At 48.3% G+C, this 21,145-nt stretch overlaps 1 protein-coding gene across 1 annotated transcript in view; it reads left to right on the top strand.

Moving 5' to 3' along the window:
* The window catches only part of LOC135400467 (TBC1 domain family member 30-like), a 328,733-nt gene that overhangs the window by 271,005 nt on the left and 36,583 nt on the right, over positions 1 to 21,145 (top strand). Inside the window, exon 4 of the mRNA XM_064632299.1 lies at positions 5,780 to 5,905. Within this exon, the coding sequence (XP_064488369.1) occupies positions 5,780 to 5,905 (126 nt within the window). The remainder of the gene's footprint in view (positions 1 to 5,779; positions 5,906 to 21,145) is intronic.

The following is a 21,145-nucleotide window of genomic DNA, read 5'->3' as shown; positions in this document are numbered from 1 at the left end:
CCCCCTTGTTGTGTTTCTCTGTTTTCTACTACAGTCAACATTATGACGTGCTGCTCCCATCTTATGATAGGGAAGATGGTAACCAAATGTAAGAGAATAATGTGAAGGTTCAAACATTATACGAGATCCTCAATCTTTGATATGTGACATCACGATACCACAAAATTAATTTGGAAGTGTTACGCATCACTTATGGAGCAACCAGTATTTGCACATACGCATTGTCTTTCCCTTACAAATGTGTCGACTTGTTGCTCTGCGCACATTATTCTTTGCAGTCTTTCCCCAGTGATACAGAAAATCGTTGCTGCTTGCCACTTATGTATTTTCGATTAATTTCATTGTTCTATTCCCTAGCACACTCTTCCACGATGATTGTTTTTGATTCGCAATTTACATATGTGATATTCTTTGCTATGTGTTCGTGTACATGAGAAAATAAACAAATCATTTCGTGCAAACAATTGTGATTGTGCTTTTGTTGTTGTATTTGAAGTGTACCTTGGTAATAAAAAATCTTTGTCAATCTACAAATGCATCTCACATTTCTTACATTTCAGCGCGCAGGGAAGGCAAAATCATGAAATCGCGGCGCGCGTAATGGCAGGAACTGTGAGAGGGGAAGGGAAAGGGGAGGAAACGGATTGGATTGGATATTGTGTTAGATACTCGACCTTGGGGCGAGCGGTATCTTGCGCCACCTAGCCTGTGATACCGCATGTTTTTCAGCGCCATCTGTTGAGAGGAGCGGGCGAACCAACTGGTACATTTATTTTCCACCTTTTACAGTCCTCCTTGCCACGGAGCGCGTTACCATTGTGCGTATGGGAGCTGTGGAGGCCTGGTCCGCACTTGATATTGAGGATCCAAGTTTTCATCTGAAGCCATCCGGCAGGGCGAAGGAGAAAGGAAGTCTCTAGGCCTGCGCCAATCTTCCTTGACGTGCATAATCCCGTTCGCAAACAGGGGACAAATGTCAGTTGTGTTAATCTAGGTCGCGGAGGCTTTGTCCGCACGTGAGGGTGATCATCAGCCTGATCACAATTATGCGCGATGCGGATCTTAGATTAGTGTAAACGGGGTATCGGTACATCTTAGGTATTCTCAGCTGTAGACTATGGAAGTAGGTCAAGGTACTTCCTTCCTCCCTCCCTTCCTGATTTATCACTTTCGTTCCCTCATTATGTAGCATCGACGACCAAGAAGTTATTTGGGTTTTCGCTGGCGTGCTCATTGAGATGGAATAAACAGTTCTTCAACTGGTCGTGGCTGCTGTATAGGATACGCGTCACCCGGTGCGGGACATCCTGGAAAATCGTCGACTTGATCTCCCGCTGAAAGGACTTTCCCGCAGTACACAAACTCTGCTCTTCAGGTTGCTTTTGAAAGGGTTTCGTTTTCGCTGTAGGGCACCGAGTGCGAGTTGCTATCCCGGGAAGGGAGTCTCTCCGCTAACGTGGAGATAACGGGGCTTGAAGTTGAATTGAGGGACAACGGGCTGCAGTGGCCCAGATTTTTTCATCTCTTTCTTTATTCGATAAAAACAGGAGAAAAGGACGTGTACCTTGAGCAAAACGAAAAATAAATAAATAAAAAAAAACAGAAAAGGGGTACGATACTCTTTTAATACTTTTTTCGCCCCCCCCCCCTTTCGCAGCAATAACGGGGTCGTCCCAGACTCTTTCGATAGTGTTCAAGTTCGGGCTCTGCGCAGGCCATGTCAGCTGCGTTACGCGGAGGGCGCTGCTCCCCTATGCTCTGGACGGGCCGTTTAAGGGATGGGTGCTACCGTTTCCAGCGTGATGGCAGCGGCGTTCATCGAAGCAAAGCTGTCCAAAGTCTTCTTGTCGACGTCGGCGTAATGCAGCTGACATGGCGTGAACAGAGCTCGGATTTAAACATTATCGAAAGCGTCTGGGGAATCCTGAAAAATAGAATGCGCAAGAGACGGACGCCTACAAGGCGCAAAGATACACTCTGGGAATTTATAGAATCAGAGTAGCCCTTACTACGCGAAGACGTGGACCTTGTCCGTCGGCCATAAGCATCCCCGCCTGTGCGTATGGCTTCCGTTATTGCTGCGAGAGGGGGCGAACAAAGAAATAATTTCGTATCCCCCTTTGTTTTTTGTTTGTACTCAAGGGTACCCAAGTAGCACAATGTACTGGAAGTCGAGTGCAATAGGGGCGGGCGGTATACGTCTTATCAATGTTGCTCAGTTTCACGAGTCTGTTCAAGGCCTTTCACCTACCCGTCCACACCTATTGCACTCGACTCACTGCATTGTGCTGCTTGGGTACACGCTCTTTTCTTCTGTTTTTGTCGAATAAAAATAATTAAAAAAACTAGGCCACTGCAGCCCGTTGTCGCCTCAATTCATGTAAGCGCCCCGTTGTCTCTACGATAGCGGAGAGACTCCCTTCCCGCGAAAGCAACTCGCGCCCGGTACAGTAGAGCGACAACGAAACCATTTCAAAAGCAAAGTTACCACCACTACCACGGTGGGTCGCCACAAGCGCACCTTTCCATCCCTCTGAGCTAGTGAACTGGCCCGCTTCCGCTCGCCGCTAGGGTGTCTGTGCCGTGGGAGGGGGGGGGGGGGGTTGCACACCTAGAACCTCACCAGTGAACGACCGCCAGTGGCTGTGGGACATGCGTGGGTGAGACATGCAATCTCTTATTCGCGTTCTTCATGACCTGTAGGTGGCGCATCTAAACTCCAACATGGCGGACGTATCCAGGTTGTCGCTTAGTTTCGATTTTGAAATTTCTGAGCTGTAATGTTAATTCTCGATGCGTTGAAGGCGAACGAGTATTAAACGCTGCTCATATACTTCTGGCAGGCGTAACCGGGTTGTCCAAAGAGAAGGCTATAGTTGTGGCGTATTATTTGCGAAGTTCCGGCGTGTTTGATCAACCACATTTCGTGAAGGTGAATTTCACGTTTACCGGTTGCGAGGCCGAAATAGCAAGCAGCGAGTGTCCTGCGCTCCAGGAATGTGAGAGACATGCAAGTACACGACATCTGTGCTGCCAGTTTTCTTACAGCTAACATCTTCTCACTGTGTAGCGCGTGTACGAATGTAGTTTACAAGTTACACGGTAATGTTACGACATCCGTGTGTCACTGGTGCGCATGTTTTTGGGAAACGTTAACGAAACGTCGCATTCTTTCTGCATTCTTTCCCAAGTGATTTGACGAGCTCATTCAAATGCAGACTTACAAAACTGACTTGGTATACGTTTTCATGTTATCTCTTGCGCTTTCTTACACATAATTGGTATTCAAGTTTGAAACAAATTTGTTCTGTTTTGTCTAGACAAGTTTTTGTTTCCCTTCCTGACGTGAGTTGCACAGAAGTGTGCTTCAGAAAAAAAGAAGAAGAAGAAAGAACGTTCATCAGATATGTAGGCAGTACCGCTCCAAGAGCTCTGCCAGACACACAAGCATTGCTGTTGTAATAGGTTTGCTGATTTTGAGTCGCTCAATCCATTTCTTCCGACGATGCGTCGAAGTAGGCGGTATTCTATTTGTGGAAAGAAGAAAACGCGGAAAGACAAACTGGCTATCCCCTCGGGGCGCAGAGTCGCACTGTGACACAGAACAAAACTAGTTTGGTTTAGTTCGCTGGTCGTTGTCTGCAATGTTTACTTCATCCATTATTTCAACGGCAAAATACGGGTGCAGCTCAGCGATTCATGCGAAAAGCAGCAACTTCTCCTCAAGTGTATACGCGGGGTCGACCGGGTGTACCTGGTGTGGCTAGTCCCGAGTTTCACCGCTGTGCGGCGTCGATTTGGCGAAAAACGCGAATTCCCGCTAGTGAAAACCGAGTTTATCATTGCGGTAGCTAGATTGACGCACCATTTGTACTTGACACACGAAAAGGTCGCATGCAGCCTCGATCAACCCTGAGACATCAACAAAAGACACAACCTCTGAGCTGCGCCTAATGACACTACATCGTATAACAGTAACTTCGCATTTTCTTCGCGCAGCAGCAGGAGTAAATACATTCGAAGTTAACATTAGGAAAAGTTATGACACGAAAAGAATAGCATCTGCGTGCCTCCAGCATTTGTGAAAACGCTGCGCGCGGTGTGCTGCAACAAGACTACCAAGACAGCACTCGCGAAGGTGTCAGTGTTGCCGAAGTATCCGGCTGCAATCTCGCTATAGGGAGACCTCAAAAAGTCGCTAGATGTCGCAAGAGAAGTCTCCAGGTTTAAAATTGTTACGAACAGATTTTTCACACCTATATTTTTTCGTGTAACCCGTGTAGGGGATTATTCTGTCACCATTTCTGCTCAATGTTTTTATTTCCAAGCGGGATACTTGACGCTTCCAGTTTGACGTTTCGGTTTCGGTCATAGTCTCAGCACGACTGTGCGTGCTTTTTGTTACTAGCTAGAGTTGCGTGAGTAAGGGACCTCATGTATATGCTCTAAGGTCATGGTGATTCCAGAACCTCCATGCAAAACACGTTTTTCAAACGTCGGGACGTCGCCTTGCAATATCTTTTAGTGTCGATAATGTGTGGTGTGTTCTGAAGACTCAAAGCAATAAAAACAGTTGGGTTCGGTATCAGCTTTCACTTCCACTCTAAAAAACGCGCGTTTACTGCACACGCACGCGCACACACGCACACACAAATGGGATGATGAGGTCGTGGCGTTTACTACAACATTCACTGCTTTTGTGGAAATGTGGAACTGAACAAACATTGCTCAGCAAACCCTTTCTACGTATACTGTTTGAGGTAACCTTTTCGTGTCATACTCCACCCTTCGTCTCCAAAGGCAATGAAATTATAGGCAGAAACTCGGTGTTCGCACCAACCAATCCATATCTCCGAGAAATGCACAGCCACATCTCCCTAAAATATTTTTGAAACTACTTGTGGCGGCAAATGGAAGTTTTCCCGTGATTTCGAAGCCCTTTAGAAGGCTCCAGAGGGCATCAGTTGGTCAAGACCGCTTTGGGCGGTTGTCCGTTCAAGCCGCTAGATTTCTCGCTAGGCTCCAGACACGTTGATTAGGTCTCTGACCTGCTTCGAAAGTCGCTAAATCTGGCGACGAAGTCGCTAGAACGATAACACTAAGACTCCACTTTTAGGCCTAAACTAGGATGCTTGAATACTGGCTCCCTCGGTGTAGGGTGGAGTCGCCCTTTGTAGAAGCAAATGCCGCAAAGCCGCCAACGCTTACCATGCATGATGTGTACCGAGGGAGCTATTATCGAAGCTCCCTGGCCTAAACTAAGGTGTCTGAATACTAGCTCACTCTGCATAAGGTGAAGACAACCGTGTCGTCTACTACGAATTTCCGCCATCTTTACGTCCACGCACTGCTCGCGATACGCTCACAAAAGTGTAGTTGTATGCTTAGCTACATACGACATTCTCGAGTTGAGTTAGGTTTGAAAAAGATGGTCAAATCGGTACGCATGCATGATAAGCGCGGGCGTAAACATGTTGGCCTTGCGGCATTCGCTTCTACAAAGGGTGACGCCACCCTACACAGAGGGAGCTAGTATTCAGGCCCCCTAGACTAAACATCGTCTGTCTGCAGCCTGTCGTCAGAAATGAAAAACGCCTGGCAGAAAGAAAATACGACGACGGAAACCGAAATTGCACGCAACTTTCCTCCGTCTTCACAACGTGTGCCAACTTACTATACGCTGTAATAGCCCAAATATCTTGCTCTCTGCATAGGAGTACCCAAGACGCTCTTTCTTTGATTCCAAGCCCAGTTGGCTAACAATGCTATTCCTTTTCAGCTGTGGCTGTCACTGGCGGAGCGCTACCTGCTCAGTCGTAAGGTGGACTGGGAATTGACGCAACGACTCTGCTTCAACGATCGGTCCAATCCAGATGATGACAACTTGGGAGTGCAGATAGTCAAGGTATTACTTCCTGTTTCTCCCTCTTTCCACACGAAAAAAAAAAGAAAGAAAAAAGAAGACAACGGGTAACGTTCTCACAATGAGGTTTATGCAATCACTCTAGTTCATTAGCTGCAGAATTACAAAGCGAAGATCAGCAGCACCCCGTGATAAGGATACTGTACTTGCATTCAGCTTCTCAACCTCGTTTACTGACTGAAACGAATTGCTCTTGTCTTAATTTGCCGACACGGTATTCAACGAGCAGTGAAATGAGATTTGACATTGCTCGAAACCCTGCTTAAAAAAAGAAAGAAAAGAAAAGGAAATGAACAAGAAGAAGGAGATCTTGCTCGCGAGATTCTCAAATTAAAAGCGCTAAAGCCAGACGCAGACACGCAGACACACAAAAATAGCGCCTTTGTCTCTTGATCTCGTTTTAGCGCTTTTAATTTCATGAGGTCCTACCACCAGGCCCAATTCGACGTTCTACGTTCCTACGATTGCGAGCCCTCGCAGGAGCGACCACGCAAAATATTATCACTGAACGTTGTATAAAAAAAAAATACAAAATTTACAAAAATAAAAAATGCAAACGGTCACGACAAACAAACAAATTGTGCGATATTCAGCGGCAGCTGAAATGTGTGTGTGTGTGTGTGTGTGCGTGCGTGCGCGCGCGCGCGCGTGCGTTTGTCATACTTGGCTTTGTGCCACGGCGATCCCTTTAACAGCTGCCGCTGTAAAAATGACCCGGAACTGCAGCCTCCTTGTGTTGATTCCAGTTTCTCGTTTTTACAGCGATAGCTGTATGAGGGAGCTTTTTTTGTGAAGGCTACGGCTTCGTGGTCCGTAACATTTTATTCCGCGTGCCATTGGTTGGCGCAGCAGCAAAACCGGGGAGCAGATGAAAAGAGAAAGGCGGCAGTCATGGGTGTTGCGACCGCAATCAGTATACCATTATCAATATACGCTATGGTGCGGCCACGGAGAGTGCGTCCGCCGTCCGCAGATAGGGGGATCAGGGCTCGACGCGCCGCTGCAGCCCTCGAACGGCGTAGCACATCGGGGGACAAACAGCCCAATAGGCACTGGCGGCACGACATGATTCAACAGTGAAGGAGCATAAAGCGGTTGCGATGAGACGAAGACGAGTAGATCCGAAAGCTAGGGAATGCGAAGCCGAGGCCAAGAGATGAAGGTGTGAGAACGAACAAGTACGCGAGCACGAAGTCGTGGCCATGAGATGCAAATGGTTCAAGACGTGTGTACTTGACCATTCTTGAAAGTGGACGAAGGGGAACGAAGGGGACGGACACAACAACACAAGCGCTACTTTCAACAACGTGTTTTAACAATTCGTTCACGCACTAAAACAACAGCGTGTTTCAACAACCATGAATAGCGTTGGGTGACAGTGAGTCAGCTTTATTGAGAGAGCGTTTAAAACCGCAGGTTCGTTGCGGTGGCAGGAAGTTGCTGAAAGTTGCTCCTGTGTTGTTGTGTCCTTCGACTTCCTTCCCCTGGCGCTTTATAGAATCGATTTGTATCAGAAGGCCCGACTGAACGTACTGAAGTGTGTACTTGAAATGAATGCGCGTTCATCGGAGTTTGCGTTGGCCAACGCAAAGATTGCGGAGAAGGTTCTGAATCACGAGTTTAGGCACGTTTCTAACGTTTGCGATACGCTGTGGTTTCGGACCGACGACGCCAATGTCACCTAAATAAAGGAAGACCACTCTTTCAATTGACGTCACGCACGTGGCCCTACTGTGGCTGTTAGGGATAAGATGTGACGTCACCGAAAGCTCCCTAATTCAAAATATAGTTAGGTTTAGTGCATCGTACACTGCCGCCTTTGCGTATGTAAAGGATAGCGTTGCTAGTTCTGCGCACGCGCAAGACACAAACAGAGGTTTGCGCATTGCGCAGAACCACCACGCTATCCCTTACGTACGCAAAGGCGGCAGTGTACGATATGCTAAAACTTACTGATGTTTGGAAACCGGTTCAGATGCGTGATGTTATCGAATAAGCGCTCAGGCAACACCTCCTAGATATTAGAATGTCTGCGCACATCGCACAGGGAGGCCTGCTGTTACAACTGTTGATGCTGCTATGACGTCAATGAAAGAGCGAACAAGAGAACGCTCGAAGGGGCTCGCAAAGTGCAGGCCTCCGTGCGTGACGTAGGGCGGTCTGGCCTTCTGCTATCTAGGAGGTGGTGACTCAGGCTCTGTTACCCATAAGTAGCATTCACGTGTCGCCTGCACGCGCGAAACACCGGTAACTGTTGCGCGTGGACGATATAGACTATGGCTTATTTCCAATACCTCGCGCCCGCGAAGCCGCCTGACTAGGCAGCTGAGTAGACCCCTTTGCTTGTCACTATTGGAACAGGCTTGCATAGCCGAGGCGCCTGTGGCGCCATCTCGTTGCTCACGCAAGAAATGCGTACGGCGCAAGCGCAGCAGGACTCTAACGCGCTAAGTTTATAGGACATCGTGCATAAACTGTCACCTTCACAACTAAACATGTGTTGCAACTCTCTACGCAGTTTTAAAAAACATACCACTATGTGTAACTTTACATTTAAAGCCAGCAGAAACAGCGGGCACGCTGGTACCGTCAACGCGCGTCTCCATCCCGGCTGTCAGATGGTCAGGCGGATAACTAGACTGCATCGACGCGCACTAGGCGGTAGCCGACTGAATAGCGGACTTGGCGAGATTTGGAACGAGACTTAACATGGCGGCACTTCCGGTTAGACCGCTAGGCAGTCGACTAACCGGGGTATTGGAACGCAGCCTATTTCACTGTTTGCAAACAAACGGTGCAAACCGGAAGGCCTACGGGGAACAAAACAGGTTAACGTGAGCTGGCGCTACCTGGCCGCGTGGAGCTGTCAAAAGGGTCTTTGCAAACAACAGACTGTAACCGGAAGACCAACGGGACAAATATCCAGCTGTCACGCGTTGGCGCACCCTGGCGTCGCGAAAGGGTGTACACAACTATCGCTGTCATTTGTTCGCACATGGGTGCTAAAAGGCGTGAACTTTTTAATCTTGCGAACGTGTGCACGGCTCCGTTCAAGTAGCTCAGGTGTTCGACTAGTAACAGTGACCTTGCGTTAATGTTTTCGGTAGGCCCATGACGCTAGAGAATTTCAGTGGGTCGTATACTACTGTTTTTGCGTGCGCTACAACAAGACGCTGCACGGTCAACGTCCGACGGAGCAAAAACATGCTTTCGGCGGGCTCCCACGAACAAGCTCTTTCGGCGAACGCGCTCGACGCAAGTCACCAAGCGGTCGTCTACAACTGAGTCGCACGAATCAGACAGTACCACTAAAGAATTTAAAATAAATGCTTGTAGTTCTACGCATTGCTGTAAAACTTGGAATGCAAATTTCACGCCGCAGGTTCACACAAATGCGGGTTCACGTCTACGCAAATAACAGTGTTCTACGTTTATTCGGTATACGTTGAGACACAACCAGTGATCGGAACCGAAACTGAACTGGAACCGAAAACAGTTAAAAACACGTATTTTTCGCTAAACCGGAACTGAACCGAACCAAAATATTTTTTTCTTTCTCGCGCTGAACCGAACTGGAAGTGAACCGAAATAAATTTAGGCGGTTATCGGTTCCCGAAGCGGTTCAGACATAATGTGCGTTGTGATGGATCGGAACTACGATTTCTTTTTTTTTCAATCTCTTTAAATAATTATCTTATTAACTTGCGAGTGCTATAGACTATTTTTTGCTCGTTAATTTTAAGGCAATCTGCTCAAAATTAACGTTATTGAATCGGTTCAAACCGGTTCGAACCAATAGTTTGCGTTGCTGTGGAGCTGATCCCGAACCGAACCAACATGCCTGAACCTGAACCCGAACCGAACCGAGAAGAATAACGGTTCCGATTCCTGGACACAACCCAGAAGTCTCATGTTTCCCGTGTGAGCCATATAAATGACGCGCGCAAAAAGCTCGCATAATGAGCAGTCTGACGTAAATCATTTTTCGAAATCATCGTCGAAATTCCTAACATAACGAGCTACCTGTACATGAAGCCTCGTAATCCTGAGGGTTTCACCTCCATCGGAGCTCCGGACTCCTAAGTGGAACAACGCTCAAGATGAGTGCCTTCATTCCTTCCTTCGAACGAAATCACGCTTTTGCTGCTGGATATGCTCATTAGTTAGTATCCTGCTTAGAAGCACGAATATTCCATATTTCGTGAGTAATATCCTCAACTCAGGAATGTGACAGACGTCAGTGGAATCTTTCTTTTTTTTTTTTTTATTGCGTGTTAGCGCTGCCAAGCAACTGTCGCTATGAGTGGCGTACAGATGTGGACAGGCGGAGAGAGGACAGCAGGAAGGAGTGGGAGACAGGGGGGTTAGTATGCGTCCTGGGCCGACTTCAGGGGGAACTGTGCCGACATTCGTCTGGAAAGTCTTCGGAAAACCCAGGGAAAACCTCAGACAGCACAGCCGGTGGTAAGATTCGAACCCGCCACCTCCCAGTCTTCAGTACGACCTTGGCTACCACCAATGAGCGGGACGCTTTAACCCGCACGGCGATGCCGTTGGTGTCACTGGGATCTGTGTTTGGAAGCAGCGTTCGTTTGTGTTGACTCGACGAACGCTAGCAGCACATCCTTGCAAAGAGAAAAAAAAAAAAAAACAGAAAAAGAAAGAGAGGTGCACCCTGAAAGCAGATGGTGGTGGTGGTTATAGCGGGAACATGGGCTTCCTGTTGGGTGCATTTTTGGGTGAACACGTATAACTCGGGAGTAACCTTCTCTGGGCGGAAAATCGAGGTGTACGAAAATGACATAAACCCCGCCGTTAAAACAAATCAACTCCCGTCACCCGAGGGTTGCGGAGAGGTTGTGACGTCACATTTACATGAACCAAGCAGCAGTCGGCTTGTACTCTGTCATCAGAGCGCTGAAATTTATAGACAAGAATTTTAGCTACGAACCAGCTCCCTCCTTACTGTCGACACGGCGCGCCACCTGCAGGCACGAGCGGCGTGGGGACTGCGGGTGAAGCTCGCGGAATGCAAGCTTCCTGTGTGCGCGGTATTGGTTTGTGGCATTTTCATGCAGCTGTCGCTCTCAATGAACAACAGATATTTATTTGGAGGGTACTGCACTGTGGGTGACTCTACGAAGGACTAATGCAAGCAAAATATCCGGTTGAACGAGATTTGTAATCCGAATTAAGGCTCGTACCGGCCGCACAGGATTCTCGCTGCGCTTGAAAGGGGATTTTACGTATTCACCCAAATGAAACTGCGGTGCAACAGTTATTAACCGGTTAATCTTGCCGGCATCCAGCACATATTTATTTTAAGACAGAAGATTATTACATTAAAAATGTTAATAGAGAATGCGTATGCAACAGCCAATGCTATCACCAATTACGCTTTCCGTAATCATTTGTCGTTGTTCAAATTTCAAACAAATTTTAACTCAAGGTCCACAACTACATACACGGTGTTATTCGTAAACCACGAAATCCCTACTGTGTATAGCATGAACAAGTAAACATGTTTAAGTAAACAACGCCGAAAATAAAATCATGAAAACCTTGCTTACGTAACGTAGCACAATCATGAAGTCTTTTAGTCTGTATCACAGATTAGTGACAACAATCCATTTTTTCTTGGTTCCGCTGAGCGCTTTGGTTCGTCTAATTTTGCCATGTTATGCCAGCTGGTTCGTGTAACAGCAAGAGCAATATAAAAAGACCAAAGTATTGGTCTTGTGAGCTAAAAACTTGTTGTACCATGAACTAACAACAATAATCAGAATTTATGATGCTATTGATATTACTGTTAGAGAGCGAGATCTTTGCTCAACACGGCGTACTTATCATTACTTGGCAAGTGTAGGAATGTGTGCGGACCAAAACATATCATGACAGAAACTATCTATTCGGTACGAGCCGCAGTGTTATAGTACCTTGCACCACACTGCGAATACGGCGCGTTAAGAATACAATATATATATAGATAGAAAAATAATAACTATGTTGGATGTATGGTTAACAAACTATAAAGTGCATATAGTACCTGCTGTATCGTGGAAGTTTATTGAAAGCACACTCTTTGCTGATTTCGGTTTTCGCTCTGATTCATTCCTAAGCCTTACGGAACACAGTCATATAGAAAAACATACACTTATGTTCTATCTCAAGTGCCCTATCTCGAGCGCGCGCCTTTGCTAATGGACCGAGTCGGAGCGCCCGCAGTCCCCACAGGAAGTACCCGCATCATGGCGCCACAGATGCTGCAAAATGGTGGCGCAGTGGACACGGTGAAAATTATAGTCTTATGCAGTCAGGGGCGTCGGAAGTCCCTCACGACAGGGGGTGGGGGAGGGACGCCTAACCTAGCCCAACCTAACCTAACCCAACCCAGAGGTGCCATTGATGTGCTTCTTAGTAGAGCTGGGCGCGGGTGCGGGTATACCCGCGGGTAGCCGCAGTTACCCGGACAATGTCACGACTTGCGGGTAGGAATTCGCGACCGCTGCGGGTAGCGGGTAAAATGCGGGTGGACCCGCAATGCGACGCGGGTAATGCGGGTATACCCGCATTACCCGCACTCCATGGCCGACTAAGTGATGCCTGTCTGTCACACGCGAGCTCAGCAGTGCCCTATGTCGTTGGCCGTATAAATCCATGTGCCAGAATGCAGCAGGCGAGTGCTGGCGGGCGAGTTCGATTATTAATGCAGACATATATGGCTCTCTGTTGAATTGCAGTTTTATTGGCATACGATTGAAGCCGTCCGAGACACGTAGCCAACGCTCAGAATTTCCATTGTATTAAAATAGAAACAGCGGTAAAGTGGACGAGGAACACTTCCCCCTGCGGGAACCAATGCGGGTATACAGACAGCACTGCGGGTGCAGGTCGCCCAGATTAAATTCTTGCGGGTGCACGTCACACACGCGCGGGTACCATGCGGGTGCGGGTCCAAGTTTGCTTACCCTCACTCACCTCTACTTATTAGAATGTTATTTTTGATTTTTGCTCTCATCAAAAGCCCAATGGACGTCTGCAAAGGGTGTCATCGTGGTTGCACTAAAAGGCTCTGCCGAGTGTTCGGTCATATCTAAGACCCCTAGTTTTCTGCTGCGACAAATTCAAAATTATGCGGCACCGACTTGTAAATTCTACGATTTTCCGCGCCACGCAGTTAACACCTGCTTGAAATGAGGAAAACTCTATGTTCTTGGAGAATGTGGGGACGAAAATATTTTATAAAATTACAGATTGAAAGCACTGTTGTGGCTCAGCATTACATACATGATATTTTGATGTATCCTCTGACAAAGACAAAGGTCGGTCACCTGCAAACATTTTATACGTGCTGAAAGATCTTTCAGCATATACAGAGTTTACAGGAACTTTAGGAAGATTAGAGGAAGGAGCTTACAATACGTGTACTGTGGAAGTTACAGCACACCCTTTTTGTTTCTCGGCCGTAGGCACTATTTAAGAGTTTTTTAAAGGCAAATTCCCAGACATCAAACCAAAATCCCCCTTTGCCACAGCTAAACTGCACACGGGAGGGAAGCCGTTTCCTCCTCATGCGAAGTGTGCACAAGAAACTGAGACTAACGTTATCCCAAGTTAAACTACAATCTGTCTGTGCTGATCCTGCATAGAGATGCGTAGCCCCCCCCCCCCTCAAAAAAAAAAAAAAAGCCGAAAAGCTTGGGGAAAAAAAAAAGCGTTTTTTCTTCTTCGTTTTTCTCCTCGTCTCCGGAAAAATAGTCCAAAATTTTGCAGGCGACAAAATTCAAAAATGTAAATTTTCGTGCCTTTGTGCGTTCCAACCAGCCAACAGTGCCTTAGGTGCCTGTAATCCGCCAACAACCATCAACTTAGAGCTCTGTCTGGCTGCTCCAAGCGATCGCCATCGCATTCACATAATGTCGGAGTTCTGGTCGGAGCAGGGGGGTCGGACTCGCTCAAAAAAGCGTGACCACACGGGAGCTGCCATCCGTTGGTCATGGAAGGCATTGCCTTCCGTTGGCTGCTTCATTCCGCTAAACTTGACGTGCTCGTTTTCCTAAATTCATCACATGCTATCTAAATTCGGCGTACTATGTGTGTGTCTCATACGTATTCGTTAAACAAATAAGCAGCGAATATTTTCCCACTGCAACACTTGCTCGTGTGCTGTCGTTCGTTCGTCACTCTATTATCACGAAACTTGACAAACCAGAGCATAGAATGTCGGGCGGTTTCGTTTTTGCCATTTCCGGTTCCCGTTCGTTCGCGAGCAGCATGAAAATGGCGGTGCGTTTGTGTGTATTCATCTTTGTAATACTGCTGCCTTCGGAAATACATGCCTACATTCGTTACGATGGGTAACGATTTATTGATTTCGCTCGCAAAGCATACAAACGCCAGTTCATGCCATAGGCGGTAAACATCTTCATCTGTGTCGGTGGAAAGCAAAGGGTTGGCGCTTTCGCAGGTAATCACATAGATACGATTCACGTTCAATATGACGTTTACCCTGTGATTCCGATAGCACTACTTAATTCTGCACGTATACAGGAGATTGTACGTTCTCAACGCAATTACACGGCTGGCCTCGCTTCCAACGGTGGACGTCGTTTCCTCCATCGGCCCGTTCCCCAGTCTGTCGTCCCACGTGACTTCACAGGGTTGGCAACAAACGGAGCAGCTTCGCTGTAGTTAGGAGGCTTAAATTCGTCCCCTAACACTGTCCATGACCAACGGATGGCTGCGCCCGGGCGGTCACGCTCGGGGATAGGTGAATCCCATTGACGGCGCGCCAAGTACGTTCTCTAGAGTCTTCCTATATTAACTCTATGTGTCGGAGAGGACGGGTTTTTCTCTAACACTTACCTATCGCTGAGTAGACAGCAGTCTCATGGGATGCTCTGCTCTGCATTTATGCCTAGAGGATGAGCACTACTAAAGTTTCTAGCTCACTGTATGCTGTGGTTTGGCCGCCAGTGCTTCGACTCAGCAGTAACCGCGTTTGTTTCCATTTTTTTCAGTTTTTCCGAAACCCCCCCGAAAGAAACCGGTTTTTTTAGAACGATACAAAATTTCCGGAAATTTTGCATCTCTAGTCCTGCAGAATGGTCATTTTTGAAAAGCAGGCTTCACCTCATGCGGGGAACCCCACTTTCGGGAGGTGTTGTTCGTATGTTGCGGAGAGTGGGATATTCGGAAATTCGAAGATTGGGTATTCGATTCGCAAATGGAATACTTCGAGTGACTGACATTTGATTCGAATCCGATAACCCGAGTATCCGCACATCCCTAAAAATTGGGGATTCCGTGAAATTCCGTGCCAAACGAAGGATTCCGCGATATTTCGTGGGATCGCGGAAAAACCGGGGCCTTAGCGATGAGTTAGGGAAAGACACCAGATGTGCTGCACGAGTCATCAAGCACACCAGGGAACTGCTTAAAGAGTCCTCGGCGCAATATAAGAGGTTCTCCATCAAGCCTCGAATGTTTCCCTGCGTTGATAAAACAAACAAGTCGACGTCCTTTGCTGGAGCGAAATCTACGTTTTCCTGTATCGTCTAATCAAGGCTACTGAATGGCCTGTCGCTACTCTTCGCGCAATAGGTCCCGCACATACAGTTCTTACATACAGTATTCGGATCTTCGTTTTCACTCTGCGCGGTAGAAGAGCTGAAAGTGAGACTGTCTTGGACGACGCGTACAGATGGCAAATGGGGTGGCGGGACCCACAGAGCGAAAGTTCGGGAGGGGGGGGGGGGGGGGCGACGGCAGAGCAATTTATAGGGAGAGTTTGGCCATTAGGAGGAGCCTAACTTAAAGCGCGTCATGCGACGTCACGGCTGAACGACCTCCCCCTCGTCGCTCTCCATTGTTATTCAGTCGTCAACCGGTCGCCGACGCCATATTGATGCTGATCGTTGTTTACCATGCAAGGAGAGAAGACACGTGCGTACTTCTTGCTTCGAAAGCCTTCCCAAGCAGCACAATGTACTGAAAGTCGAGTGCAATAGGGGTGGACGGTATGTGTCTTATCAATGTTCTTTAGTTTCACGAGTCTGTTCAAGGCCTTCCACCTACCCGTCCGCCCCTATTGCACTCGATTTTCAGTACATTTTGCTGCTTGGGTTCCGTCCTTGAACTCTTTCAGTTCGGCAACAAAGCCCCCTTATCACTGGTGGTAGTGGGTCATAAGCCGGTTATTCCTGTAGATTACATTCAGCGGGACCACGAACCTGTCGACCAGCTTTTGGACAGCAGCAATATGGCACGGACTAAATGGCTGATAAGCGCATTCCGCTCGGATTCAGGCTTTTTGGGCGGCACAACGACGACTCTGATGTCAAAATAAGCTCCTCCCATGAGGCGGCAAAAGATCAAAGAATGGCCAAACTCTCCCTATAAATGGCTCTGGCCGACGGCCCCCTCTGCCGCCACCTTCCGACGCATCTGGGTGCAGTTTTGAGGGCACGCATATAAACATTGCTGTTGAATTCGTTGTATGTCGGGATGCTTCTGTAGCAGTGCAGCACCTTCATCCACATCGCTGGTCTGGTCATCCACATCGCTACTGGTGCGAGGCACCATCTCACGAGCACAATCATTAAACCATCAGTTGGGCTCTCGCCACTAACCGAACAGGTTGTCGTTATTTAGAGCTCCCAACATTGGTGGCCCGGACGTCGAACGTAAGGATCGAACATCGTCCTTAACCGCCATGTCCGTCGACCATCAAGCCCACCCGCCGCCTCCATCGAACCCATCCTTATCGGCAGTGGCTGTCAAGTTACCACAATTTTTTGACCGCAACCCGGCCGTGTGGTTTATCCAAGCGGAGGCGCAATTTCATCTCGCTGGCGTAACATCACAACTGACGAAATTTTATCACGTCACCTCCGCCCTCAAGGCCAATGGCAGTGCGTGCTGGACCGAAGTGCTGCCTCTCGTGCTCCTGTCGCTTCGTGCGACCGTTAAAGAAGATTTGGGCTGCACGCCGGCGGAAATGGTTTACGGCGCCACGCTCCGTATTCCCGGTGACTTTTTCCCGACTCCAGCCAATCCTCCCCTCACTGACCTGACCTCCTACGTCGACCGCTTGCGCAACACCATGGCCCAACTTCGCCCTCAACCCTCGCGACCTTGTACACGACCCTCCTTCCAGCACCCACTTCTTGAGTCCGCCACCCATGTATTTGTCCGGCATGATGGCACCCGCAAGCCTCTGCAACATCCCTATGATGGACCATTCCGTGTCATCAAGCGCTCTCAGAAGCACTTCACGCTTCAGCTCGGAAACCGTCAGGACACAGTGTCCATCGACCGTTTGAAGCCGGCATTCTTGGAGAAGCCCGGAGATTCCCCTTCCTCTTCCGCGTCGGTTTCTGCAACCACCTCAGAAGTGCTTTCCCCCGTCGAGCTTCCCTGCTCACCGTCTCCCAGGCCCGCCACCTCAGTTACTACCCGCTCACCTCGCCACGTCCACTGGGCCCTTCCCCTTGCCACCGCTTGCCCATGACTGTCGACCGCTTCGCTAAGGGGAGGGCCATGTAGCAGTGCAGCACCTTCATCCACATCGCTGGTCTGGTCATCCACATCGCTACTGGTGCGAGGCACCATCTCACGAGCACAATCATTAAACCATCAGTTGGGCTCTCGCCACTAACCGAACAGGTTGTCGTTATTTAGAGCTTCCAACACTTCTATTTTGTTGATATTTTCGGAAACATGCGGGAATTAGAGCCGGTAGCTTTTCGTAAATAATTCTGCGATGCATATATTAGAACGTACTATACCATGCACGTCAGTATCAAATCATGTCGCTACCGCTACTTCTCTCAAAGGAGTTCTATCTATAAAAACGAGTGGAAACGGAAACACCCGTTTTCTTAAGGATGCCTTCTGGGATGCGGGTTTTCGAGTACCTATATTTTGGCGAGATAACCACAGACACGTGAAAATGGTCATTTTAAAATCGAAGCGAATGCAAAACAAATATATGTATATACCCGGAGCATATACAAGACGAATATAAAGTTACACAACCCGATCAGGTATGAAGCGAGTGGTTACGTAACCATATTGAATACGAATGGAATAGTTATGCAACTGAACGTGAACATATGCAGCAATCATACGGACATACAGCACACACACGTGTTACAAATGTGTGTATTTGCTGTGTACCTTGTTTGTGGCGTGTTCAGGCTTACGGGAGAGCGGCTTTGGGACTATTAGGTTCGGAACAGACATATTGCTTCTATTCGAAATTCGAATATGCGAGTCCATCTGTGGGAGTTCATATACAATTTGAAAATAGCATCGCACACACAATTTTAGTACATGGCCAGAATTCAGGGAAACCTCCTGTGATGCCGGTTTTGACCGATAGCGGAACGACATGTAAGAAAGCCAACTTAATAGATAAGCACGACGCGAGGAGGAAAGAAGATGGAAAGAGGCGCGAGCAGACCAGAAACGGGATTTGTACATGAGATATTGATAGATACCGAGCGCTGGGCAGTCTACAGCACACAAACACATCCTGATGAAACTGCAAGAGCTCACACGCCGAACGCAGAGTGAAAACGTGATGAATCAGCTCTGAAAACTTTTGCGAAGCTTCACCGTTGCTGTACTGCTGTTCAGAAGTCTGAGCTCCAACTCATAGCGTGTGGAATGAACCATGCTTAAAGGTGTTGCGACACTTTCTCTGATGTGTTGAAGCATAATAGATATACATCGTACTCATTATGAGAACACCGTGGAAATAAGAATTTTTCCTCTCGCTCGATTGGTTCGGAAAATAGGCGCAGCCACAAAACGACGACCCACTTGTGTGACCTCACGGACCCCTCTCCCCCATTTGGCTTGGGAGACGCGCGTCTTCCCTCGCTGCTCCTGTGTGACGTCATCGATGTCGCTTCTTCGGGGCCATTTTTCTCCGTACCTGCTCATGTCATGGACCTGAAAATTTGAATATGGGATGATGCCGGGTGATAGAATAGTTTTTCATGTTTAGCTGGGAAAGCTGGAAACCAACTGTCACAACACCTTTAACACTTCTCGTGAACACACAGCCTATCCTTGTGCCGTTGCGTGTGGTCGGCACAATCAAATCACCCACGACGGTGGTGTAGCCAAAGCGAGGGGGGAGGGGGGGGGGGGTTCGTGGTTGCCCCGCCCCGAAATCGCACCTTTAGTAGTGCATTTGGGAGAGGTGAAAAGTGTGTAAGTCCCAAAAAAGCTTAGAACCCCTCCTGAAATATTTTTCTAGCTACTATTCTAGATATACAAATTGAATCCTGTGCCACTCACGTTGGGTTTCTGCGCGCGTTCTATTTTGACCAGTACATATACGTATGGCGGTACTGTCAGTTCGAGTAGGCAGGTCACGAATAGTTATGCGGAAGTATTTCGAGGTTTAGTATGGTTTAGTATTTACGCAGCGTGACGCGTATTTCGGTTCCTCCTTCGGCAGCAATGGTAGTGCGCTTTGCCGCACGTCGTTTCCTGGCGTTCTGGGCAGCAAGTCGATTACGTTCATTTTCTGGAGCGAGCGCGTCCGCATCTCCTGCAGCAATGGCGACACATCTGCGAGCTCCATACTTGCGCGAATGCTCCACAGTACTTCATTTTACACTGCAACTCCTTCGTGTCGGGCGATATTGACGACATTACATGAAGCGCGCTGTGCAGACACTAGAGAATTTCAGGTCGCAAGCACACTGCGAAAACGATACAAGAGAGGAACATATGAAAGAGGTTTGTGTTGTGCTTGTCTGTTGATGAGTTCCTGCTTTAGGAAAATTACTTTCCAACAATAAAGCAAGCCGTCAAATCGAAGATACACAACATGATGTCAGCCACTTCAAATGAATCAGGTGCTTGGCTTATCGTGTTTGAGGAACCGCTATCGTAAAGACCTTCCATCTGCTACATCTCCGCTCACCGAAACGTTTCTTCTCATCCAAGGCATGCAATGAAGAAACAAACGAGAGGGAGATAGCGCATCGCGAGAGTGAAAGGGCCCCTCTCCACTGACGCTACATTTTGCCGAGACCCAGAAGTGCGTTAAAGAAACGCTATCGCATTTAATAACCACGATATCGTTGGTGCCCAGCACTCACGCCATCATGACCGGCGAAATATTTTTTTTTTCTTTTTTCGCGGGGCCAGCAACAGGGAATGCGGTGTATTCATCTGTTCACACGTCTTAATCTTGGTCTCCAGCTCCGAGATGTGAACGCCACTTCCTGTTTAACGCAAAACGGTGTATGAACTCCGTATGTGCGGACACACGGCACGGCACGTTGAGGTTACGTGCGGTCTGCCTGCCTAGATTTGCAGCACTTTGCTCGCGTAAGAAACCAAAGGGGGTAGGGGGTGGGAAAGGCTCACACGCCTAGTTTTATAGACTTCTGCGCTACGTTCTGGACGCTCAAGACGTCCTTGAGGGTCCACGGCCTTGAGAAAGTACTCCAGGGCTTTTCGTACGGACTTGCGGCGCTGGACGTTGCCGCGTCGAAGGACGACCTGCTGCCCCCACTCTGCCCTCAAATTACAAGCGATGTAGCGGTATCATTCAGTGCGAAGCTTGGCGCACAGGGTGTTGTGCGGAGAAGTTATGCTTTTAGGTTGTGAGTGGCAAGAGTTCTGTCGCATGCAGTCCGAATGACATCACCACTCACTCTCTGATTTACGCACTGATCTCTATGTATAAAGGCTGGATCGCGCATGAGAGAGGGGCTCGTGGGGGAGAGGCGTGCATTCGGGCAGCCATGTTGGAGGGCCCACTGGCGCCGGCTGCTCCCATAGGAAACAATAGGAAGCGATTTGATTTGGAGTATTTATTGCGGTTTAAACTTGCATGACATGCCCCTTAGTTTAAAGGAAATTTTGAAAAATAAGGGCAGCCCCGCTTGAACTAAATGCAGACGACAGAACGCGTTGGGCCCACCAATATGGCGGCCGGTGACCACGCTTTGGAGCACCCTATGCGCGATCCAGCCTATACTATAGAGATCAGTGGATTTACGCCGTAGAGGCCACATCGTCCTTTCCCCTCCGAATGCCGCGCTCGCTTACCGCAATCTTCCACCGCATGAGTCATAATGTGGCATCTATACCGTCTTTCAAACAACAACTTGGCTTCGCTGCGTCCTGCCTCTGTTCTATCTGTGGAGTGCGCTAGCATCGCATCCTCCTGGTCTGTCTGCAGTACGAACT

The sequence above is a fragment of the Ornithodoros turicata genome, chromosome 7 (genome assembly GCF_037126465.1).
Source record: "Ornithodoros turicata isolate Travis chromosome 7, ASM3712646v1, whole genome shotgun sequence".
Classification (NCBI taxonomy): Eukaryota; Metazoa; Arthropoda; class Arachnida; order Ixodida; family Argasidae; genus Ornithodoros; species Ornithodoros turicata.
Note: the sequence above shows the minus strand (reverse complement) of the source record. Positions and strands in the feature narration are given on the sequence as shown.